Consider the following 26046-nt stretch of genomic DNA (forward strand, 5'->3'; position numbering starts at 1 on the left):
TTTTTTCGGAATTTTTAAAAAGCAGAGAGTTCTTATAAACTGATTTTCATACTGATACATCTTGTTCATTTAAATGACAGCAAAAGCATGAAAATGTTTCTGGCATTGACTATACTCACTAAGAATTCTTTTTTGGAACTTATCAAATCAACAATGGGAGTGGTCTGTATTTGTAGTTTGCCTTGAATCATACCAGAAAATTCTGCGATGCTGTAGAAGGAAAAAAATATGATGAGATTGAGGCTAATTACACAAATTTCCATTTGCAGATTCATATAAAAAAGTCACGAAAAAACGTCAAAAAAGCTCTGACTGACTGAGACATGCAAATATTATCTTTAAACTTTGGACATTTTGAAGAAAATATGTTTATGTATGCAATTTTTTGTGATTTTTTACATGAATCTCTTTATGGAAATCCGTGTATTGCACAACCATAATCCGTTTCCAGCATGTGTCTTCTTTTCGGGGCCGAAAATGACCAATTACCATTCTTATGATTTTTATTCAGGTTTCAGCTCCAATCTGGGAAAGGGCCAATTTTTGATGGTGACGATGGCTAAAGCTCCTTCCTTCCATGTTTTATTACCACTCTGATTGTAAAAGGTTGATAGCTGAATGCGCCATGGAAGATTACAAGTGTATTCTTTAATCAAGTAATTATAATAGACACTGGGGTAAACGACTCATAATACGGTTGAGGGAGATAATTGTACATTTCGATTGTTTGAGAAAACAAATGATGTTCAAGCTTTGTCCGCAAAGGATTAAGGGGTATGATTTTTAAAAATTTTTATTGATCTCGTTTTAAAAAAGTTCTTTAGCTCTTTCTTTTTTGTACCTCTTGTAGGAAGAAAGTTTAAGATTAAGACTAGAGTACCAAGTCGGGTACATTAGTGAAATCTGGTGTGAGAACATGAAAAATCAGCAAAATACAGTTAGTTGTATATCCAGTGTATAGCTCCTTATTTTAATGTTATTTTGAATATTAGTTCAAACTTGCTCAAATCAATAAATATAATGTTACCTTCCACTAAGAAAGCCGAGTGACTTGACTTTCCCTTTAAAATAAGACTGGTAGTTTGTTGTGATTATCGAGCTAAAGTAGAAAAACAGAGAAGGTAAAACTGACGAGCGCGTATATTATAGGAAGTTTCAATTTTCTCCTGATCCTCTAGTATTAAGATGGTGCGATACGAAAATGATTGGTCACCGCCAACTCAAAACTCAGCAAACGAGTAGCCTAGATTGTTTTTAATCTCAACTAGGCGTGGGAGCTGAGAGTAGGTTGACGCTCCACCTCAGCAGGCATTCGACTTCCAAGGTCTAGCGCAAATTGAAAAGGCTCTACCGACAGCCACCAGGTGAAAATACTTACCTACTTTCTGTAATTCGAGCTGGAACACCACTCCCTTCAGTTAGAAAAGGACATACAATACTCTAATATGAATATTTCTCTAATTCGAAGAAAATTCTCTGTACCTTGAAAATCAAATCCGAGAGAGTACAAAATAAAAACTACCTCGCATTATTTAAAACTGCACACATGATATCGAGGTTGGATGTTGATAAAGTCCTCCTGGAAAAAAAGAATTAGACATAATTTTACTCCGATCGATTACGATCTCTTCTAGTAAAAAGGTCTATAAAATACACAATAACGCTTTTCATTGCTTATTCATGATATGCACCACTGGAGAGTCTTCAGAGAACTTTAAAAATTTTCCACCCAATACGTCACTTAAACAATAGAAAAAGTGACGTATTGGGTGGAAGTTCTCATAAGACTCTGGTGTAAGAAATGGTGCATATCATGAATAAGAAAATTGCATTTCCCTTCCTTCCTTTCCAATTGCATTTATTATACGAGGTTACTATGGATCCATCCCTAGAGAGATTATAAAGTAGAGAATCTTCAAATGATAATGAACTCTCTCCAGTCGATTCGGCAGTTCAATCGATGAACAATACCTGAGAGACTTTTGCAAGATGAAGAAAGCATCGTCTACCATACTGGAAGTCAACGAATCTTCGTCACTCGCATCCATTGAAATAGCCTGTGTACAAAATCAAGGTATTGCCAAAGGCAAGTCAGATAATTTGATTTTTATGTTGGTGGGTTGAATTTTTAGATTCACTAGTTCACGACAAAATATGAATTAAGCCTGTTCCGAAAAAACTGACAGTCCGTTATTTTTAAGCATTGTTCTTGAGGGAGGAAAAGTAAAGTAATACCCCGTTGGAAAAACAATTTTAAGTGCATTGACGTAAGATTTGGTGAATCTTTTAAAAATTTGAAAATGATGATGAGAAATTTTTTTCTTCACTTTATTAGCATACATCAATGCACTAAAAATACCTCTCAGACAAGAGTACAGTTGACTATCTCGCTCTCTAATTCGATCTTCAAGGGACCCAAAATTTTCTTCGAATTAGAGAAATATTCGAATATCAGAGTAATCTAAAGAATCTTGAAAAACTACTATCATTTTTTTAAAACATACTTCATGTTTTTACACAAGGAAATAAAATATGAATATAAGTATTATTATTTACCTAATTTTATTATATCGAATAAACGCCCTCCTAAAATCTTAAAAATTTAATAAACGCCCCGGGCGTTTATTCAAAGTAATACGGTATTTTCAATTCGAATTCAAAATCAAATCTATTTTCATCGCCATGCAGAGATCAACCTTAAAAATGTATTTTACCAAGCCAAACAGGGCATTGCAAATTGAATTTACACCTACTTTTAATAGCATTTCTTTCATGAAATATCCTTCCATCTCAACATAGTCCCCCATCACAGTCTGTAGTTTACGGCTCAACCCACAGTTTGATAACAAAATGTCTTTCAGTTTATCCGGATCAGCTGTGATGAATAAAAAAATTCGTTCGCTTATTCATGATATGCGCCATTGCAATGTTTTCCACGGACCCAACAGCTTATTGGTTGTAAGTGACGTAAAATCAGTCAATACGTCACTTTCAACCAATCAGCTGTTGGGTTCATGGAAGACATTGCAATGGTGCATATCATGAATAAAAGCCGGTCTCCACTGACGCGCGCTGTTATCGCACTTTTTGGTTTCAATCCTTTTTGGTTGGAAAAAAGATTATGTAATAAAAATGTAGCGCGCTCGAAAGAAAAGTTGAGCACATTTCAACTTTTTTCAACCGTTACGTCAGATCGCGCCAATGGAATTACTTCATTTTTCTTTTGACCAATAGCGTGGAAGTATTGTTCGAAAAAGTGAGATCGGAGCGGGCACAAGTGGAGACCGGTCTTTATTCATTATATGCGCCATTGCAATATCTTCTGACATTACATCACGGTCCCAACAGCTGATTGGTTGTAAGTGACATAAAATCAGTCAATGTGTCACTTTCAACCAATCAGCTGTTGCGTCCATCGAAGACATTGAGATAAGTCACCACTATGGCCTATCCAAAAATAAAGACCCCCCTGGATGGATATCATAATGTTACGCTGACACGCTAACACGCTAACGCTAACACGCTGCCTGAAAGGGATTGGGATTCAAACACAGTCCATTGCGGTTCAAAAATTCGATGGAAACGCAAACACTATTGTTTTTACCTTCCGGCCTTTCATCTTCTGGAATTGATTCAAGATCACTCTGAAATAGTTAGAGAATGTAAATTGAATTCTGACAAACCTATGTAAGTAGAGTCTACGATCAGAGTCAGAGAGGAGTCGATACATAGCTATTTAGTCATGTCGTCGAATTGCGAGTAAAGTTACATTATGTCGAATTTCTCTGTGTACACTTAATTTGAGTAGAAAATACTTTTCAGTTAACTAAACTAGTTTCTCTGAATGAAATTTTGTGAAAGTACACTAGGGTAGTTGGTCTTTACCAACAAATTATTTTACACTCAAATCATTGCAATGAAATCAAACTGAAAGGTGCTCGATGATAAACAAACAAGATACCAGAGCCAAGTAAAATTTGAAAATAGTGTTCTTGATTACGTTTTACAAAATAGTTAGTAAAAGCATCAACACCTAGAAAAAAAACATCTTTTTAAATACCTGTATCCGCTTTTTTAAGAAATTCTGATATAATTCAGTCCTCGCACTCAATAGCACAATTTCTCCCAGTAAAATGTCCAACTCTTTTGGATCGAACCTGAAGAACAATGAAAAGGAGAAGCAGATTACAAGAATGAATTCCAATAAACATATAGGAGACCTGCTCATAATTTTTAAATTGAGATTCAAGCAAACCCAACTTTCCAAAAAACCTGGTAAAAGCGGAAAATTCACACAATGTCGTAAAGGAATGGACGGAGTCACACAGTCAGGTTATCATACGGTTAATTACTTTCTTACTTTCTATTCAAACATTCAATTTGCATGCTTTAATGCAATCAAAAAAGTCCTTTCATGTGTTCACACAAATTTGCTACAATGTTTCACTATCCTCTTATACGTTTGTTATTTCGTAATAGTATAATTATCCGCCACACCTGTGACACTAAGTACGGCTCTAAAGTAGCTGCTTGAAAAATATCTTTGAAATTGGGTAATTGGTCAAGCTGTAACAATAGTTTCTAAGACATATTTCATACTTATTTATAATTTCAAGACAATACTAATACCAAACCAATTTCTAAAAGATTACACAAAATCACAGACATCTTAATACAAATTGATGATAAGACTTACTTTTCCTTGACTTCAGTGCTTCTTTGAGATTTGGGAACAGATTTCAAACTTCTATTGATGTCCTCTTTCTAAATACAACATAAACTAGACCAGGTCAATTTAACATTATTCATAACGAATTTAGATAATAAACCTAAGTTCAGGTAGTCTTTCTAAAAGACAAAGCCTTAGTTCAGGTCTTTTTGGTAAAAGGAAAAGCCTTCAGTCAGTTTATCTTTGTAAAAGGAAAAGCCTTAGTTCAGTTCAGATCGTTTTTGTAAAAATCACAACTAACTAAAACAAATTCGTATAAACATACTCAACATTCTTACTTTTTGTGATATTGATGGAGAAAGAACTCTAAAAATTTGGGGAGAGGTCTTACCACTTTTTCAAACTTTCTGGAAGTCAAAAATTCTTGTATGATATGTTTAGCTTGAGAATCACATTCTGCCTAAAATAGAAGTTTTACAAAGTATCAATCAAAGGAAGATATATCTTTTTTATAAGCATATCTAGGCTCAGATATGGTAAAAATTTAAGCATGTGCTAAGCATTACATGTATTACATAACATGAGCCTACATTCCCCGATTTAAGCTGTTTTGACTGGGATTTAATGAATTTTCGGAATTTCTCTAAAGTCTTGCTTATGATATAAACATTCTTCAAGCATTTTTTAGCCTTGTCATTGTTTTGGTCTAAGCATCTCCAAATCAGTTTTTGGATTTTTGTATTCTTATAAAAAACCTGTGTATGATTTCAAGGAAGCGATCGAATAAAAAGTAACAACGAAACAGGCTGAATCATATCTAAGGTTTTGATATCGTTGATATTAAAAGTTGATTCTGTTTGCTTGTTATAAATTACAAGCTTTTTCACATTGAATTGATGTGGATATGGAGCAAGTTTGGTTGGAGAGAGGAATGGATAAGCGATGATCACCTATAACATATCTAACCTGATATCAGACATGTGCCTGGGTCTACAAAAAAAGACAATAGTAACCTGTAACTCTCGAAGAACTGTCAGCATTTTCCCAGGTCCTAAAAAGACCAAAAGATTGGAAAAAATGAGTTGCCACATAAAACTAGAAAAATTTGATGAAAGCCAGTTATTTCCTGTACCGGTTACATTCTAGCCAAATAGAATTGCTAACATAGCTCTCTTTCTTTTTATATTTTTGTCTGCTTGATAAAATACTCAAATTTAAAATTGTGTTCTGTGATTAATTTTCACCTTGACTTTTTTTTGCAAATCAAGAATCTAAAATTTTCACGTGGACAGAATTTTGCGAATCAGCCTCTTTTCTACTAGATTTCTATCATTTTCCTAGAGGTTTTTGTCATTTTTGGGATTTCAAATTTTTCGCGAGGACTAATTTCCGCAAAAAAAACGGCCAAACTTTGCAAAAAACGTGATCTAGGGTCGGGTGACGACAAACCAAGAATTTTTTTAAGTCCAGCCCCACTTATGGGTACTTTTTTCAAAATTGAACTCAGATGAATATACCGTAGTAAGTATCGACAAGTGGTTGATGATCCTCGATCATCCTTGCTATATTCTCGAACAGTTTTGTCAAAGTCTCTGCAAAGATGATGTTTGATTTGCGATCTATGAAGGAGAGAAGGAAAGCAACAATCTAAAAACACATTTTCCTGATTCAAACTGTAAAAAATAAAGTAGAATTTCACATATAAACTCCCTTAAAAAGGCAGCAAAAACTACTAAATCCTGACAAAGGGAAATAGAAAATGAAAAGACACAAAAAGCTCAAATTCATGGATAAATAAAAAGTTTAACTTAAAATTTTCAAAACTTTGGAAAAACTGCCGAAAATTTGAAAAATTGGGCAGTCTGTAAAGCAATGCAAATGGAATAAAAATTTAATACTAAAATCATTTTTATTTCGCTTCTTGGAATTTCAGGGTCGGTTGGGCCTGTAAAACAACTAATTAAATTGGTTTCGCCGTAAGAAATTAATACCTCCAGAAGGAATTTTAAGTGCTGCGTCAATTCTCAAATCAGCTGCTTCTGCTATCTAATAATGAAAAGGACAGGAAGATACCAGGTAAACTATTGTTGTAAATATGAGAGATTGAAGGTCAATCTTCTAGTGCTGCAAAGAAGGAAATTTTCGTTGGTTGGTAATTTTGTGAGTATAGCTAGAATAATTTAAGCAGGGTGCCTGGGGTTTCTTTGTAGGGAAGCTTTTCAATTTTTAAAAACAATAAACTTTTGTTATAAAAAGAATTGAAGGATTCTCATTGTGTTTGTACCTGGCTTCGTAGATATTTTGAAAATTTACTCAGACCAACATCTTGGATACCAACCATTGGAAACAACTTCAAAAACCTAAAACACACCAAAATGTAAAATATCAAATCACAATATTATAAATAATAAATAAAAAAAATATATAACTAATTACAACGGATGAAATCATCCATAGAATAAACCAAAATGAAACTTAAGTGGATTAAATTAATAGTGGATTAATATTTTTTTTCATTTTGACAAATTTTGGCCTTTTTCGCATGGTTCCTTTGTACTAAAAATCTTTTCATTTCAAATGCATTTTCTCACCTAGCTACTTGTCCTTCATTCCTTCTATTGATAGCTTCATCAAACTTCAGTTTAACAACATTCTGTAATTTTTCTTGTGCTTGATGCAAATAGGTGAACGAAGCATTCAAATCCGCTTCTGTAAAAAATAATTTTTATTGAAAACAATTTTTAATACCAAAGTTCATCAAATTTGGAGACTATAAAAACACTTTTCAGAGAGTCTGTTTTGTGTTAGGGTGACTTATGTTATCCAAAGATGGATTATAATACGTAGCATAGTCATTAGCATGGTCTAGTATTATATTGTTTTAGCTTATTGTCAAATTTCTTTAGCTGTAAATAAAAGGCAAGTTGCGATTTGCATACTTTTTGATCACATTACCATTTTTGACTCTTGGGATTGGTTTATTTTCTAGTCACATAATCAAAAACTATATGCAAAACAAACCTACTTGTGTACGGAAACTCTAACTGTTAACAATAGAAAAAAACAAAAGCCTTCCAGACCAGGCCTTTTTATAAGAATTATGATGATAGAGTGGGTAAAATATACAACATAAACACTTTAAAAGGTGATAAGATTGTGAAAATGAAAGACAGCCGATAAAATTTAGTACAACTTAAAACAGAAATTTTTAATCCAGATGATATAGTATGGTGATTAAAATTACCTTCTGTATCGACTGGTAGAATCTCCCTCATTGCTCTCTCATCCAAACTCAAGTATCGACTGATGTAAATTGCAGCCTGAAAAAAAAAGTCAACTTCAAAATATTATCGTGATCATTAAGAATGATGGATCTCCTTTTACTATCAACATTATGTATGGTGTTCCTACTACAAAATTGAATCTGGTTTTCAACAGAGATACACTTTTTTTATAAGAACCAGTAAATTTTTCTGAGGCTCGGCTGTTCTTATTTTTTTGGCACTTTGAGCCTCAAGTCAAATTGTTCTTATCCTGTTCTTATTTATATATATATATACCCAATTTTTACTAGTTTAACTCCTAAATTGCATGAAATTGAGTAATTTCAGGATCAGCATTGTTCTTAAATTGTTCTTATTTTCAGCAATTTTGAGCCTCATTGTTCTTATAAAATTGTTCTTATATAAAAAAAAGTGGAAGCGGCGATAAAAACCTACCGTTTCATACTGCTCATCTTTAAGTGAATCTTGTACCCCATCCACACAAGACTAAAAAAAGTTTTTATCATTAGAAAATATTTTTCTGAATAAGAAAAGTAAATGAAAATATTCAGGCACTCATAGCTAACATATGCCAGGCCATTCCAGTCCAAATGTCTACAATTGGGTCATATTTTGCCCCAAAAAACTTTTCTCTTAAACAGTATCCTTGTTTTTTTGGATACACACTTTGATCTTTGAGGTTCTGTAGCCATAAGGAATTTTACCTTCAAATCAAGAATATCATCTACTCGTTTTATGGCTTCTTGAACCCGTCCCTAAAAATATAATGAGGTAAAATAACAACCATATCTCAAAATCACGAGAAAGAAAGATATATATATTTCTATATATATAACATATATATAACATTTCTGTTTTTCTGTTCCATCAGAATTATGTACAAATAGTTTAGATCTTTTGTCATCATTTGATATCACATACCTGTTTTCCATTTTATGAATATTCATCCTGAGCATGTTGTGTTGTTGTGTCCTCTTGTTGGTATTGTTTTGTCTCTTTTTGTTTATTACATTTTTTTGAATAGTTGAAGGTTCAATACTTCTAGACTATATATGTATATTCAGCTATTTTACTTGTTACCAAAACAGACCAAAAGCTAAAATAAAATAAAGTGAAAAATACCTTTGCAATATCAAGCTCTCGGACTTTGCTGCTAACTTTCTCAGCCAAAGAACTTGTTCTTTCAATCACATCTGAAAGATGGCTAGCTTCTTTCGTCAACACTGAAAGGTTTGGCCTATTTAAAAAAGATATAAATTAAAACACACAAAAAATTGTAATGTATTTTTCAATGTTTGATTTTGTAAAACCTATAAATAACAAAATCTCTTTTTAAAATGATCAAAGATTTATTATAACAGTATAACAATGTTGATCCATTGGACAGAGAATACAAAAAATCATCAGACCTGTTCTGCCTTTCAGGAAAATTGAATTTACATCCTTTGTCTAAAACAATGACTAAAAGGTCTGATTCGACAATGGAACATCCTTATAATTTAGAAGATACATTTTGATCTTCCATAATATGCAAAAGAAAACTTACAAAAGCTTTTGTATAGATTGTATCTTGCAGTCGATTTCATGATGATTTTCCAATATTGTATCTAATTCTTCATCAAGCAAACACTACAAAGAAAATGTAATTGCAAAGATTTTCACATCTCCAAGAACATAAACAGATTTTTTAAAGGCCATTAAATGATATTTCAGTTGATGGTATGATTATTTGAACCTTGACTATTTTCTATCGTTTCATATCACTTTTTTTTCATCACTTTGTGCATCAAAATCATCTTTGTTTTGATAAATTTTGAAATATTCATCCAGTTGACTTGAAATTCTGTAAGTGTGCACCAAATATGAATCAGTATGAATTGACATCTTTGATAAAAATGTTGGCATCATTGGTGACGTCATCATTGACATCATCTATATTTTGATTTGTACAGAAATTTGGTCAACAAAATGGTCAGTCTCATTAAATCAAAACATTACAACCACGGCATTTCCCTGATAAAAATTTTAATTACGTGACCATGCAAAATTTTAGACCAATGAAATCGTTTCTTTTGCCCAGATTAAAGTTGTGTCTACACAAACATACAGGAAAAGTTAGTAAAAGAGAGTAAAAAACTGGGGTTCAAATTAAAATATTTTCCTTCTTGCGAAAAATACCAAAGACTTTAAAACGCCATTTATTTAAGAAAAGACTTTTATAATACAAATACATCATGAAATGTAACCATCACTTCCGATAAACCATATTTGTTTTGGTTCTTTAAAAGGTTCAAGGTTTGTTTACTTTTTATTTCAAATCATTTCTTAGACTGAATCAGCTACAACAATAGCTGGTTGAAATTTAAATCAAAGTTGAAAGTTGAAGATTTTTGTTTTTATCAGCGTCCATTTTGAATTTTTGATTTACGCGATTTGGCTTACACGTAGCACTTGTGGAATGTGCCCAACCTTTGCAATGGCGGACATGATTCGAGACAATTATATTTTCAAAGGTAAAACTTTGTTTTGAAAAATTTTGGCTGATAAGGCCGAGGGATGGAGGGGATCTAAAGCTTATCTGCCAATTGACTATTCCAAAAAAAATTGTACTAACTCTTTTCGCCAACCCTTCCTGGAGATCTTGAATGACAAATTTTCCCCAAAAAGGGGCTGGACAACAACTGTAGTATGATGATGTCATTTTGTGAGGAAATTGAATAGCCCAATGCAATAGAAAATTCAAAAGTTTTTCGTTGAGGACCCCTCATTTCAAGATTGATTGCTGTATTCAACAAAATATGTAGAAAAATCTTGACAGATCATTTTGTCAGCTGAATGGATGTGATGTATTTCCTTTGTTTTGCGTGTCTGGTGTTCGTAAAGTGTGATGTGTTGATAGGGTTGTATACCTTAAATTGATAATTTGTTCTTACAGAGTAAACAAGGGATTACATACAATATCACCATTTTAATTTATAAAAAGCTATTAAAACAGTGGCATTTAGTAAAGCTATGACTAGTTGTAGTCTTTAGAGAAGTCAATGACATTCCTTAAGCTATTTTTTTTCAAATTAAGGCTGTATTCCTCCAGCTCTTTTAGAACGCTGAAAAACGCTCACGGCTCAAAATTTCATAATATAAACTCCTTTTGGTTTATTAGCTGTATATACAGCTCATTTATTTTTGATCAGCCAATCAGAGAGAAGAAAACTTTCGATTTTAGTGTTTGTTTTTTCTTGTGTATGAATATTTTGCGATATTGTGCTGCGCAACACTTTTGCAATGGTTTCAATGTGCAGTCTAAGCTTAAACTCCTATATCACGATTACGGGATTTGGAGTGCGGGCTGATTTTACTTTCATTTTCAGTGGTCTCACTTTCGATTTCAAGCCAACATCTTAGCAACGGGTTGCTAGTCCATAGTTACAGGGATTTGTGCAAAAAACTAAACATAAAAAAATTCCCAAACCCCCTATTTCAATTGAACCAATAAAAATTGAAACTTGTCATGTTTCACTCTTTTGCACCAATTATTCAAAATCAAAATATTGAAGATTTACAGTTCTTCTTTTTTTCAATTATTTCTTACGGCTGATTCCTGGGTAAAATATTCAATCGTGTTTGATTGCGCCATCGCATTGATCTCGCCTTCCCACCCGTCATTATTGAATATTTGTCTATTTGCACCAACATTAAGTTTGTTCATACCCCATTGATATTGTATATCAATACAAAAGAAAAAAGATGCAATGAAGTTGCCACATTTTAAAGGAAAAGGCAGCGTGCTTGCCAATGAAAAAAAGAGTTTCTTATCAAAGCTAATTCAAAACTGTACTTTTAAAATTGCGAGTTTGTGTGCGAAGGTGAAAGCAAGTGAAATTGCATGCTTTCAGCAGTGGAGTTTGTGGACGAAATCAGAAAGAAATTGGCTGAAAAGATTTTTGTCTCAATACTTGTTTTTTAATCAGTATATAGTTGGACCCTCCCAGCCCCTTATCTGCCCAATAAAAATACTGATAAAAAATTTGAAAGTTTTTTGTAGAGGATCTGTTGCTACTGTAGTTTATTTTTAATGGGCAGTTCTAGAAAAAAAACCATTAGCCCCCCCCCCTCTGTGGAAGACAGGGGTTTTTGGATTTCTTTTTCACTTGGAAATCCTGAGAAATTTTTCCTCATTATACCATGAAGTCGGGTACAACACTGTACAACACCACCGTACAGAATCCCACTGTACACGGAATTGTCACCGTACGATTGTCCGGTGGATACACGCATGCTCACAAGGGTGTCGTGGTCAGTTGGAGTTTCCTTTATTTCAGTTTACCATTTTTTTTGGGCACGATACAAAATAGGTCTCTTTAGATGAAATACCAACCTCTCGCCCGTGTATCCTCAGGCTTTATTTTTTTACTGATGGGGGGAGATACTTTAGGCAAAACAGGTGACGGGTATGTACCGTGAGAGGTCCTAAAGCCGACACCACTGCCTAAATCCGATGGGGTCTTTCAAAGATACGAACTAAAATAAAAACAAACCTTTCACTGTGACGCAACGAAGATACCAAAGTGTCAACTAAACTGAGATAATTGATACACTGAACCAAATAACAATAATTGCTTCTTATAACAAAACATATTTTTTTATTGCAATATGCACAACGTCATAAATGACAACAGTAGTAACAGCATCATAAAAAGTAAAGAGATGTTTTAATTTTCCAAAGCACACGAAAATATAAAAGAGGTCTGTGTACGAGCGTGCTCAATTTGAAACGTTACGTAATCAAGCCTGGTTTTTATTACTTTACACTGGCACTTGGTTTGATTGCGGGCCTTCCGTAAATAAACATCTGGACTTATGGGTGGTAAAGAGGACGTTGATAGTTGCCGCCTCATTGATTCAATGTTTGTTATTCAAATTAAGTGCTACCGCATCCGCCCTTTTTTCAACTTCGCGCCATTTTTGCAATTTCAGTCAGGACCTCATTTCACTTTATCGATATTAAGCAAACGGCAGTGTGCGCTAAATAATCTTTGTTTCGCTTTCGATTTCAAGCAAAGGTCTTAGCAACAGGGGGCGCGTACATAGAAACGGGGCTCGGGGTAGAAAAATCTAAACATAGAATTCAAAAAAAATACCGATCATCGTATAGAGCACTAAAAAATACCCCCTTTCTATGTTTAGTTTGTTCTACCTTGGATTATAACTGAAAATATCTTCAAAAAAACCTTTGTCCGCTATCAGCCGCGCGGTAATCTTTGCCCGCTTCAATTCTTAGATAATGAATAAGAGAGGTGCGCTTAGCTAAGCCGTGCTCGCGGGTGATAAATTTATGTTTACTTATCTTGTATATTTTAGTGGTATTTATCCAATGAAAAGGATGTTGACAAAATATGCACGGGGCTGACAAAATATGCACGGCATTGATTATGACATCATTAAATATGTCAATGTTGATTCAACGCCCGTTAAAGAAAATAATTCGTAGATAGTTCCTTTTATCTTGAAATTTAGAAATACGAACAAAAAAAGATCAAATTTAATATTTGTTTCCTATCTAGATTATATTAGCGTTAGAATACGGTAAATTTTCACGAAAAATATTTCGCGATGGCGGTACGCCCAATCGCACCCACGGGAAAGTTCCAATTTTTAATTATCGGGAAATCGGGGAAACCGGTTCACCACGTGGATAAAAAACGTACGGAATGAAACCTGACAGAAGGATTTATTCAGATAAAGCTATATGAGGTTCATTACTTGTGGATTTTAAAACCTACATAAGCAAAAACGAAAGTTGTTGGGAAGGAGAAAGAGTAAACGCAAGACAGAAGGTTTGGTTGTGTTGATCAGGTATGTTTTTATTCTATCCGAACTAATGTTAAAAAAGACCAAAGAGGTCCTGACTGAATTTAGTCTGTTTGTTTCTTGATGGAAACCAGCCCAAGTTGTTTCGTATTTTTCCCGCACAAGTCACTTTTATTACAAAACTGTTATCGTTTTAAATATATGAGCAACTGATCCAGAATAAAAGGTAATTATTTTTACAACTCACACTTTTTAATTACATTAATTATTGACATCTTGACACCTAGTCCGCCCAGGTGTATACAAGAAGGCGGCCTGACATGTGTCTTGTACGGTGGGAATTCAGAAACCTGATAGACTTCCCACCGTACAATGTACGGCAGTATTTTTTGTGTACGGTGGGACATTTACGGTGGTAAAAAAAGGTTAGGCTCCCCCACCGTCGTACACCCACCGGACTCCACCGCGCAATGTACGGCTGTGTCCAGGGTCGTATACTTGATTAAACCAGCCAATTTTCAACAAAACATTTTTATCGTCTTGATGACAGTTACATCAATATGCCTTCTTACCTGTCTTTAAAAACATAAATAAAAGTAATCAACGGAAAAGGACGCGAAAAAAAAAGACATAAGTGTGAGAACAGAGTAATCAAACTCGTTAGAAAAAGTACCATCAGAAGTCATAAAAATTCAACCTGAATAAATGCAATCGAAATTCCAGAGAACTTCATAATTCCCCAAACAACATTACATTACTATGTCAAACTCCCATCACATAAATTTTACAATTACGTCAGAGTAGACTACGCTCGCCACCGAAGAGGTTTATTTGGAAAGGGTAATTATATTTTATTGTTCGCTTCTTTTTTAAAAGATTCGGGTTGGAAAAGTATGAATTTCTTTGTACATATTTTACCTACCCCAAATATTTAGGAGGCTGAGTTTTAAACGAATCGTCAAGTTGAAACGAACGATAAATGTATCAAGGTCTGTTTTATTTACCCCCTGATGACTTAACAAAAGAGACTTAACTCGATGTTACATTCCAATTATTGAAAGTTTGTGTCGGTCTTTTTATAATGAGCGAGACGTACGTTCTCTGATTACGCAATAGACCTTTTTTCAAAGAGGCCACCCTGTTGAATAATTATGTATGTAGTCCAGCAGAAAAACAATGATAAAACCATGCATGATTATTACAATATGCATGATACAGTAATTATGCATGACTCTATCATTGTTTTTATGGCTGGACTACATAATTATTCAACAGGACGTTCTCTTTGAAAAAAGGTCTATTTTCATATTATCATTTTCGAGGCATTTTGATGTAACTGGATGATATGGAAGATCTTTTGGCAAGTGTGAGCATGTTTTCAAGAAATACTGAGGATATATGATGAAATTCATGAAATTCTTTGCTTACCTCTTGCTTTTGTAGAGTACCGTGAAGCTTCTTGATTTGATCAAAATCAGTGATTGAATTTATATCGATATCAAATGTTGTTTCGATTTCGTCCGCCATTTTGTTTAGAACTTTTCGATTTCCACGAATTTAGTAAAAGTTTAAATTACCGAACGAAAGTAAAGCAAATGAGATTTTTGATAGTAGCCATGGATATGGCTTCATTCGAAAGCGAGGCTGACTCCCAAACAACCAGACGCACAGAAACAAGCGAGCAAGGCCGATAAACAAAGTTGAAGTTCAAAGCCGCGAAAAGTTTCTGGTGTTGAACAGTTGAAGATTTAGTTATTTTATAGGATTTTATATTGGTTTTTAGTTTATAATGTTTAGAAATACTTTCCAGTCAGGATTTCTCTCAATACTGTATAGTATTGGCAGTAAACCGCTGCAAATTTGGGATAAAACAGTAAGTATTTTTTATAATTTTGAAAACATTCTTTTGTAGCCTGGATATTTATTCCTATTTCTAAAAAAAGGGTGATAGACTTACATGGGGTACCCTGATAACAGCTGGTAATAATTTTCTTACACCCTTGGTAAACCTCTGAAGGTGCTTGAAAATGCACCAGAAATTCAAAAACTAAATTTTCCTGGCCCTAATTTTTAAAACACACAATCGCGCAAATATCAGTTCGGCAAATTGCATAGATCCGCAACGTTGCGGTTTTTTGCAGCGTTTCCCCAGGGTTGCGCTGCTATTTTACGCAACACTTCCAATTGAAGCTTGTGATTTTAAAAATTATGAGCGCCTACCAATTTTCTTCTAAACACATGCAAAATCAGGCTTTCTTGAACAAAGTAGCGCTTTTTTGAACAAAGTAGCCTTACTGCCAAGAATGATCGCTAGGTAGGAGATTAAAATGCTAGGGTGAAAAGTTTCCTTTTGAGTTGTTCTTCAAAATGCACATTATTTTGGGACCCCGGTCCAGGCGCCCTGCGATGCTGGTTTTGGTCCATAGGCTAGGGCTGCGAAATTATGCAGCGGTAAAGCTGCGGAATTTCGCAACGTTGCGGAATATCACAACGCTAAAGATGCAGAATTTCGCAGCGTTGCGGATCTATGCAATTTGCCGAACTGATATGAGAGGAGACTCTCGAGAAAAAATTCAGCCAAATCTCCCGCATTTTCAGGATTTTCTCCTGCACCCTCCCGCATTTCCAAAAAATTTTTCGATTTCCAGAAAAAAATTCTGATTTTGAAAAAACAGAAAAAAATTTTCCATCTTTTTGGAAAAAAATTTTCCCGATATTACAATTTTTGGAAGAAAATCTCCTAATTAGGATTTCTGAAAACCAGAAGAAACATAATATTTCAGATTTTCGCTTCAAAATGAACATCTCAAGTTGGCAGGTCTGTTTTTAACGAAATTAAAATTCAAAAAAACTTTGAAAAATTACCTAAATTTGAGTCAACCTCAAAAACTAATTAAAGAGTACACAATCTGTGCACAGCTGGATAGGCTATTTCCCAGAAATTTTGCTGCAGCCATACACTGGCCAATTTACACTTGCAGAATTTTAATTTTAGTGTGTACAGTAATCAAGGCCTAACAAATCAAAGAACTATCTCTGAAATTAGTTAACAAATTTTGGTTGGTTGATTAGCAATCAATCCTTTTATAGACCTTTTCTCAGTCAGTTAGTCACACTAGGAAATCAAGCAAAAAAAAAACAACATCAGTCATCTACAGGATGTATTTGCAGCAATAATGATGATAGTTACCTGAATCAAGTTCAAGTGTTCAAGTTCCCAAGACAGATAAAATTAAAACTTGCAAACGTACAGCCAGCCAGAATATCAACCAACCAAACTTTGTCATTCAATTCTCGAGATAGCGCTTCAATTTTTAAGGCCTTGTTTATACGCTAAAGTAAAAGTAATTCCGCACATGTAAATGGGCCTGTGTTTGAGGTCCGGCAAAATTTTCAGGAAATAGCCTATCCGGCCGTGCGCAGATCTAGGTGGGTTCCGTCTCCTCCGTAGATTTTTTCCTTGGAAAGTTGATCTTCAAATTAGTTTTCAAGGTTGGCTTGGCACAAATTTTTTAATCTATGGCTCAGAAACTTTAGGCAATTTCTCATAGTTTTTGAAAATGTTAATTTCATTAAAAGCGCCGGGTTATTTTGCCAATTTGTGTGCACATTCGCAATCAAAAAATGATTACCTCTATCTTGTTTTTCCAAAAGTCAGATGAGCTACAAGATGACCTGATTTTTAAATAAAAAGAATGTATGTGATTTCAGGGTCAAACGGATTGCCAAAACTATAATTGAAAAAGTATGATAATCATTATGAAAACAGGATAGTTTCGCTGCAACTTTAGGTCATTTTCAATCCAATTGTTTGCAATACAAAAAATAGTGCTAATAATCTTTCTTGTTATCTAAACCATCAAAAACTCTTGAAAGGTTTGGTTTTATTTGTCTTGAAGATTTTTGAAAATCAATGATATACTGTGAAAGTAGTTTGGGTATAAACTTATTTCTTTTTTTATTATTTTTGTTGGCGAAAACTTTTAGAAATCATTGTGCATCAATCGCTGTGCTCGCTATAATATAGCAAATTGAACCTGATTGGTCGAAAAAAACTGTGAAATATTTGTAATAATTATCAGAGCCGCGAACTCGCTCACTAAACAATTATGCGCAATTATTTCATTTAGTCGCGGCTTTTTTATCTTAGAAAGAGTTACCACGGTAAAACATATCAAAATCAAAACGTTCAAATCAAATCCTTCCTTCAATAAGTAGACCTTTCTCAAAGCTAATCACGATTGCCTGTTGCTTTGAAATAAAGAAGTGCAACCTTGTAACAATTAAGTAAACGTTCACCATCTCCCTCGCATACGCTATCATTAATATTTCGCAAAATCATGTTGATTGAAAACAAAGTCCCCTTTCAAGCTCTTTTCATTGATCCTTACAAACTTTTCAGCTCGCGATTGAGAGAGTGATATATATTTTTTTACTTCTGTTTTTTAGTTGATATAAAAGGTCTGCCAAACGCTTCACCGGAGAGCCTTTAAATTGTGAGCTTCCCTATAAACTTTAAAAATGATAAAAAGAGAACGGAGAGTGTATTCTCCTCTCGCTGAGCTAATGGTTTGTTTGCTCTTTCCATTGTTGGCCAATTACCTTACGAATGGTTTATATAAATCTAATAGCGAGAGATTGATCTCTTTCGTGTTCTTGCTTTCTCGTTCTCTTCAAAAACATGTAAAAAACCTAACAAATCGACACTCACACTGCTACTCTGGATTCTAAGACATTCAACGTTCTATAAAATGCAAATAAAAATAAAAACATAACAGTAAAGATTGCAGCCAAAGCAGCGATATAAACTTTCAGATTAAAAACATTGCTGCAGGGCTGTATTTTTAGGAAGAAAATAGCTCTAAAACCCTTGAAATTGAGCTTTTTTTATCGCGGTTTTTTGTTGAACCGCAATCTTTGTTTATGCAAAAGGCACCATTTTTAAAGGGGCGTTTTACGAATAATTATTACGGTTAATAAACAATAGTTTCTGATTCGCCAATTCATTTTCTTGCAATTTTTGACTAAGTCTGGGATGTTCTAAACGTTTTCGCCAACAAAAATCATAAAAAAAGATATAAGTTTATACCTAAACTACTATGAAAGCACTGTACAAGTTAAAAAATAAAAAATAATAAATAGATGAAAAAAGTTATCAAACTGTCAGAATCATTCAACTTTGAGAGAGAATAAATTTGTAAACATTAGATTATTTTTATTGGCAATCCTTTGGAGGTCTTGTAGTTTAGAATGTGCATTGTTGGGACCTCAAAGAAAGTCAGGCTGTGAATCAGAAACATTAAGTGTCAAAAAGGCTGTGAAACAGTCTACCATCTGGTTATCAAGGCTAGGAACTTTTATACTAAGATATATGAGAAGTATACTGAAAAATACACTCATTGCTTAGCCGCCCCGGGAAAGTGGCTTTAAAAGATCCACCTTAGATGAGACTAAGGGAAATGGGCAATAAATGCCTTAAAATCTTATTTTTTTTATTTCAGGTTCGGAATGGTCATATTAAAAGGATAACAGACAGTGATATTCAATCCCTTATATTAGAAATAAATGGAACAAATGTCAGGTATGAACCACTTTTTCTACTACAATTTTATACTAGGAGCAGCCAAACATGGGCACTTATTTTTGCTGGTTAGGCCTTCTGATTCTTCTGATCTAATCTTGACATTTCAGGCAAAAAATTTATTTTTGTGCTTAAATTTTTTATTTTGATGTGTTCAATTCATATAACAATCAAGTGGTTTATACATGCTTTTTTGTAAGAATGATGTTTTTCATTTCGTGATGGTTATTCTTAAATTTTTTGGGAAATAAAATATAAAATATTTTTAATATAAAATATTCTTGAGGTTAGTATTCAATCTAGCCTAATTCTTGCATGTAAACGTACCTCAAGCAAAGATTTGTAATTTTTGTGAAATTTTTCAACATTGCTGGGAAATAATTGGCAATTTACTGGTATAATTGCATTCTTAGGTCTAGTTACCAAATTCTATGATGGTGTTATTCATAGCATATTTTAAATTTTTTCATGAAAAATTTCATCATGTGTATTCTTATAAAGTATATTGTTTTAAAAAAAGGGTATATTTTCATGGGCCCCGGCGAGCCATTTTGAGTGAGGGGGCCAAAATTTTGGAAAAAAATGTCGCCCACCATGGTTGGGCGACGAAGAAAATTTTTCACTTTTTACACCCTCAAAACACCTTAAAACGATTTCTAATTGGGGAGAATAATAGTTTTTGTAGTTTGATTTGGTCTCAGACCAGCTTAAAATAGTAACTCTTAAAAACATATGACATGGTCTACCAAAAAGTGGGGGGGCCATGGACCGCCCGGCCCCCATGATTTTGTTGCCAGTAACATCTTCAATGATATTTTTATCTTCTTTTTTTTGGTTCCAAAAAAAAAGAGTTTTCACTGTTTTTAATATTGATTTTTGTTATCCCTTTTAGTACTACATATATAACGTGTCCGGCAGATGCTTCAAAAACACTTGGCATCAAACTACCATTTCTAGTAATGATAATCAAAAATATGAAAAAATATTTCACATTTGAAGTACAGGTATGTCCCAGACACAGCAGGAAAAAGGAGGAATAGTATCACTGAAAAATAACTCTGTTATTCTGGTCTGCAATTTGAATAATTTGAGTTCAACATGTAAAAATGTTGTTAATTAACAGGAAAGTAGTTTTGGGAAATGCATGCAGATGCATGTCTCCTTCAGTGATACGAGTTACCTTTTTTACTGTTACTTTTCATTATCAGATTTTGGTCTCACTCTTAAGAATTAGTTGATCAGTGTTATTCTGCCATTTGAATAATCTGTAACAAAATCTATTAGAGGGGTAACGTCACTTTACTGTAGCACTGGACAGATTAATGAGGTTTTAAGTATGGGCTTGAATTAAATTATGTTTGTCATCTTGACATCAGAAAGTTGTATCTTACTATGCTAAAAGAATTTCATATTTTGTGTTTGTCACGGGAGATGGTAGCAAAGCTGCTATTTCGAATGGTATGTCAGGGGGTTGATTCGAGTACGAAAGAGAGATTTTGTGTAGTTTTAAGACTAAATTGTTTTTACGTAACAGGTACTAGATGATAAAAAGGTACGAAGAAGATTCAGAGCATCGAACTACCAATCAACGACACGAGTAAAACCTTTCATCTGTACCATGCCAATGAAATTAGATGACGGTTGGAATCAAATTCAGGTAAAGTAAAAATTAATGAAACATTTAGACTCATTCTTCTCTATGGTGTGTGGCGTGTTTTTAGTGTACAAAAAAGTCTTTAAGTGAGCTGGAGGTTACCGTTTGTTTACCCTTTGAAATGATGAAATCTTACTGGTTAAATTTTCAAACACAATGAACATCTTCATAATATTGATTAGAATATTCTTCACGCACGCCCCTAACTCAAGAATGTCTCTTAGATAAAGAATGAGAATTATTAATTAATAAACTGAAAATCAAATATTATTGTTGTATATTTTGAAACTATTTTTAGTACGTATCTATGGCTGCACTCGGCCATTTTCACAAAAACGTGAAAGATGACCTTGCTAAGATGTGTGATTCGCAATGAACTCCAAACAAAAACCCTCAGATTTGAATTCAAAGGCTGTAAAACCACTTGATCAACACTTCTAATTTAATTACAAAGGGTTTGCTTGAGTATCATCATTATGGTCAATTTTATCTGCTTCGCCTTTTAGTTCAATTTATCAGACTTCACACGGCGTGCATACGGAACAAATTATATCGAAACCCTACGAGTACAGGTAAAATAATTTTCCTTATCTTCATCTATCAAATCCTGATTGCATTACCAAATTTTACATTTCAGCATGTTATAGTCAGGTAGAGTACCTCAAAATACCATACTTTACTAGTTCTTTTATCCACCAAAACTGATTTATTTAGTTCATTCCGCTAATTTAGACCCTCGAATATGACTTTGAACAATGACATTCATATTCTTTGCCGTCATGGCTCCATCTGAAAACTTGATTTTTAACATTTTTATTCGTTTTTGCATAGCTTTTGATCTAATTGACCAAATTTGATAAATAAGCCATCTTCAAAGTTTGAGTTTTTCTTCCTCTTTCCAATGAAAACACTTTAATTTACTATAAATGAATATAACTTTTCATTTTATAAAGAGGATAAACTTATTTCTGGTACACCCGGTAGAAAAGATGATGATTTGAAAAAAATATGTTGTCGTTTTTAGATTCACGCCAACTGCAGGATACGACGTGTATACTTCTCCGACAGATTATACTCTGAAGACGAACTACCTGCGGAATTCAAATTATATCTACCCGTACAAAATAATGCACAAGCTGTACAAAAAGCGGTGAGTTAAATTCCATTCGTTTTAAGTGTGCACCTTTTTTTACTACCATGTGGAAACCAGTCTCGAGGGAATTACGCCTAATTACACTGACATGGTTTCTACACGGTAAGAAAAGTCAAAGAAAAGCGAACGAACTTTGGTTTAAAGGTTAGAATGTACCTTTTCCAAATACGTCAAAATGTATTGTTATGTTAACCTATTTCCAACAATTTTAATGTCAAGATTGCTCAATATTATTGGTGGCTGTCACAAACTTATGGGAAGTGCTTTAATATATACCATTTCTGGATTAAATTTAGCTTGGATTAATCTGGATCAATTATCGCCATTTCCCAGAAATTTTAGAGTCCTCTCGAGATACTTATATACGAAGTAAATAAAATAAATTATGTGAACTATGGAACTATTAGATTAATTGATTCTTAATGAATCGCAAAAGTCTACGCGAAAACTGTCAACTAATACTCTCTTTGCATTTTATTTAGATGTGAACGGAATGGATTTTGGAATGGTCCGACACACTGTATAATATTATTTTGTTTATTTTTAAGAGCTTATTACATCATAACAATAATATCCTGCCTATATATCCAAATTCTTTGATTTTTTTACACATTTTCTCAATTTACAATGAAACCGACACGTAATGGTTTAATTTTGAGTTCGAAACGTTTTGAGATCGAATCTTTAAAAACAAAATTTTAAAGATGACAGTGTCTATCTATTCTGTTAATCTCAGGTTTTCGTTTTTGATTTTGCTTACTAAAAAAGAGACCAAGGTATAATTCATGATATGCACCATTGCAATGTCTTCTACGGACCCAAAAGCTGATTGGTTAAAAGTGACGTATTGACTGATTTTACGTCATTTACAACCAATCAGCTATTGGGTCCGTGAAGTAATGCGAGAAGACATCGCAATGGTGCATATCATGAATAGGAGAAATCATGGAGAATTTTAAAATTCATCAAGGCAAATCTTACTCGTATTGTAGTTTTTTTGCTGTGTAACGTCCTATCTACTCCCAAATACCTAGTTTAGACTAAATCTTTTATTGACCCTAAACAAGTCCAGATCGTGTTTTGATTGGGCAATTTTTAGTAAAAAAGGGTATTGATATTAATTAACAACTTATTTTTCATTATTGTACATAATTGATATGATGAAAGAAACGATATTATGATAATTTAATTAATCAAAAAAAGTGATTGTTTTCATTGTTTTCTTTTAATTTTTTGATTTTTAGGGCCTGGGACGAGTTGATCTTTTACATCAAGAATCTTCTGCTAAAATTTGCTCCAAAAAGGCCTTAATCTACGGTTTAAAGTTTTGATGACGTCAGCAAAAATCATAGATTTTAAACCTAAATATCTTGAAATCTACAATGTCGGTCAAAATATATTGAGAATTTTGGTTGATTCCTCGTTTTTAGCATTTTAAAGTTCGGGCGAGAAAGTCGCTTTTGGGCTATTTGTTAAATTTAATCGATATTTCAATTTGAGTGGGGTTTATAGACTTCCAGGCTATATTCTGAGCCCTATTGGACCATTTTCGAACTTTTGGATCATCAACCTTAAGTCTCATGTTAAAACTCTTTCCTCTTAGAGCGCTTCCAAATAGTTTGTGACTGTAAGATTTCGTGAGAATTTCCCTTCTTTCTCGTACCCAGAGCCACTTGCATCACTACTTAATTTTACCATGAAGGTAATAAAGATATAGATGGAGAGTAAACGTCTCGGTAATGATCTAAATGGTAGTTGAAATCTTTTATAAATCTATTCAAATCGGCTTTTCTTTGATGTACCATCATTGGAAGCAAAAAACATCAATTTATAACTTTATAAGAACAGAAAGAGGCTGGTTCGTTTATTTTGAAAACTTAATTTTGCGAGAAATCTTAGTTAAAATGCGATTCGAAATAGTTTCAACTGATTTAAGGATAAAACAATATATTAATTTCATAAGGATATATTTTTGGGCTGGCATTTTGTAAACATTGAGAGTCGCATCACATTATCATTGAAAGTTTCTTATCTTAAAATTTTCACGTCTAAGTGAGCAGCGGTTTTCATACTCTGACAAAATGATCGATACAAGGTTCCTAATCGTAACACGTAATTCTTTTTTAAATATATCGATGGCTTTATGGGCAGCTTCCTTTAGAAGTTTAGAGTATTGTGCTTATTATGTACTTTTCACGATCTTTCAGATATAAGAGTGTCGAAATTTATCTTTTTAAAATTTTTAAATTTTTTTGTTTGTACTGAAAATTGATGCCATCATTCATAAAATGCCCCCAAAATAATTCTAACGGACTAAATTTGAAAGTCAAGTTGAACAAGTTCAGTTCGCGCGCCCAACAGTTCTGCTTTGTCTTTAAATTTGCGAAATTAAATTTCACGAAAAAAAGGTGTAAATAAGCTAAATGTTGACGGAGGCTTAACACTTACACTGTTTCGAAAACATACTAAACTTTAGAAAAGACGCTCTATACCAATTATCCGCTTAATAGAGGTCCGCCTTTTGGAGACTTTTTTTATAAGGATTTGACTGGGAAACGGCCGGGGGGAAATATTTTGTCCGCTAATCAGAGGTGTCCGCCTTTTAGAGTGTCCGCAATTTGGAAGGTTCTACTGTTCGTGTGTTTAAAATATTCAGATTCTGACGATCAGCCACGCGCGGGCTGCGTGAATTAGGTTGTCACCTTGAAAAAAAATGGTAAAAGTTAACAGAAAAGACAGAAGAAAAGGTTTCAAAATCACCAAATAAAAGTAATTTCAAAAATAAATTTCGACTTTTCTACCTGAAATAATATGAATGGCAGATAAGAAATACGCGGTTGTTTTTTGAATCTCGTCAATACCGGATCTGAATTGGCCTCATATTTCCTGATGACGTCATCAACATTTCAGTAAGATATAAGGCTTTAAAAGATTGGCCTTATAATGTACTAACTAACTGGAAATGATATGGTTTATAGGGTTTTGATGGCGAGGTCAAGCAAACCTGAATATCTCATAATACGCTCGAAAATCTGCCTGGCTTTGTATAATGCTTATAAGGCTTATGCTTACAAAAGTAATTCAACACTAACAGTGTGACAACTTCAAACTGAAGAGGTATCATTGAGAAAATAATTCCACCACTCTATTTGGACCACTGACCTTTATATAAAAGGACGGGATTTCCTTGGAAGAGCCCGCTAACCGTTTGGGTAAAAAAAAAACAAAGAAAACCATATAGTCCAGGCAATATGGGGCATGAGGTACCACCTTGACGGCGAAAAAGGTTTGAAACTGTTTTTGGGTTCAAACACATCTAAATTTTGAGAATCGCGATGGTTTTCAGGCTAACCAGGGGGCAATAACTTTTCATAGGGGGTGTTTCGAGGGTACATGGCAATCGTTTTTGGAGCCGATTTGCCTGGGGTAGGGTACTGCATTTCAAGATATCTCATGAACTACATATCAAAACCTATTAAAGCTTTGCAGGGTTTTAGATAAAGCATCAACGATTGTGTGTGAAAAATTTCAAGATGGTAGCACGAATAATGTGTATTTTACAGACCCGAATATCAAAATTTTGTGAAAAAATCTAATTAAAAAAAAAGATAAAACTTTTCAATTTCACACAGGGCCAAATTCTTCCATGAAATAGATGTTAATGCCTTCATTGCTCGTAGTCGGTATAGTTGTAGCATTGTGGAAAGTTTTATGGATTTTAGACGACTATTTATTTATTTACAGTCCATTTATTTTGAAAAATTCGGTCAAAACTGCCCCAAAATACAAGAAAAATTTTTGACGTTTTTCTTTATAGCTCAGCTAAAGGCCAAGTAAACCTCAATAAAATTTCACAGATGTTAGTTTTTAAGGCCAGGAACATTCAAGTGAAGTTTC

General features: G+C 33.7%; 2 protein-coding genes across 2 annotated transcripts in view; one reads left to right on the forward strand and one right to left on the reverse strand.

Moving 5' to 3' along the window:
- The window catches only part of LOC136814817 (conserved oligomeric Golgi complex subunit 4-like), a 37407-nt gene extending 22080 nt beyond the window's left edge, over positions 1-15327 (reverse strand). The window contains exons 1-20 of the mRNA XM_067071244.1: positions 15190-15327; positions 9500-9582; positions 9076-9190; positions 8658-8708; positions 8389-8439; positions 7914-7989; positions 7261-7378; positions 6954-7029; positions 6661-6715; positions 6187-6288; positions 5683-5720; positions 5061-5129; positions 4697-4764; positions 4061-4157; positions 3605-3644; positions 2754-2875; positions 1972-2057; positions 1523-1579; positions 1028-1099; positions 120-210 (exon numbers count right to left, since the gene is read on the reverse strand). Of these exons, the coding sequence (XP_066927345.1) occupies positions 120-210; positions 1028-1099; positions 1523-1579; positions 1972-2057; positions 2754-2875; positions 3605-3644; positions 4061-4157; positions 4697-4764; positions 5061-5129; positions 5683-5720; positions 6187-6288; positions 6661-6715; positions 6954-7029; positions 7261-7378; positions 7914-7989; positions 8389-8439; positions 8658-8708; positions 9076-9190; positions 9500-9582; positions 15190-15288 (1566 nt within the window). The 5' untranslated portion in view covers positions 15289-15327. The remainder of the gene's footprint in view (positions 1-119; positions 211-1027; positions 1100-1522; positions 1580-1971; positions 2058-2753; positions 2876-3604; positions 3645-4060; positions 4158-4696; positions 4765-5060; positions 5130-5682; positions 5721-6186; positions 6289-6660; positions 6716-6953; positions 7030-7260; positions 7379-7913; positions 7990-8388; positions 8440-8657; positions 8709-9075; positions 9191-9499; positions 9583-15189) is intronic.
- A 79-nt stretch (positions 15328-15406) lies between these two features.
- Positions 15407-23348, forward strand: LOC136814824 (cilia- and flagella-associated protein 20). Its single transcript, XM_067071250.1, has 7 exons — positions 15407-15634; positions 19263-19342; positions 20235-20346; positions 20877-20999; positions 21503-21568; positions 22021-22146; positions 22632-23348. The coding sequence occupies exons 1-7, from the start codon at positions 15551-15553 to the stop codon at positions 22635-22637; spliced, it is 597 nt and encodes a 198-aa protein (XP_066927351.1). The 5' UTR covers positions 15407-15550; the 3' UTR covers positions 22638-23348.
- Positions 23349-26046: the final 2698 nt, after the last annotated feature.

Source organism: Clytia hemisphaerica, unplaced genomic scaffold, assembly GCF_902728285.1.
Source record: "Clytia hemisphaerica strain Z4C2 unplaced genomic scaffold, Clytia hemisphaerica genome assembly, whole genome shotgun sequence".
Lineage (NCBI taxonomy): Eukaryota > Metazoa > Cnidaria > Hydrozoa > Leptothecata > Clytiidae > Clytia > Clytia hemisphaerica.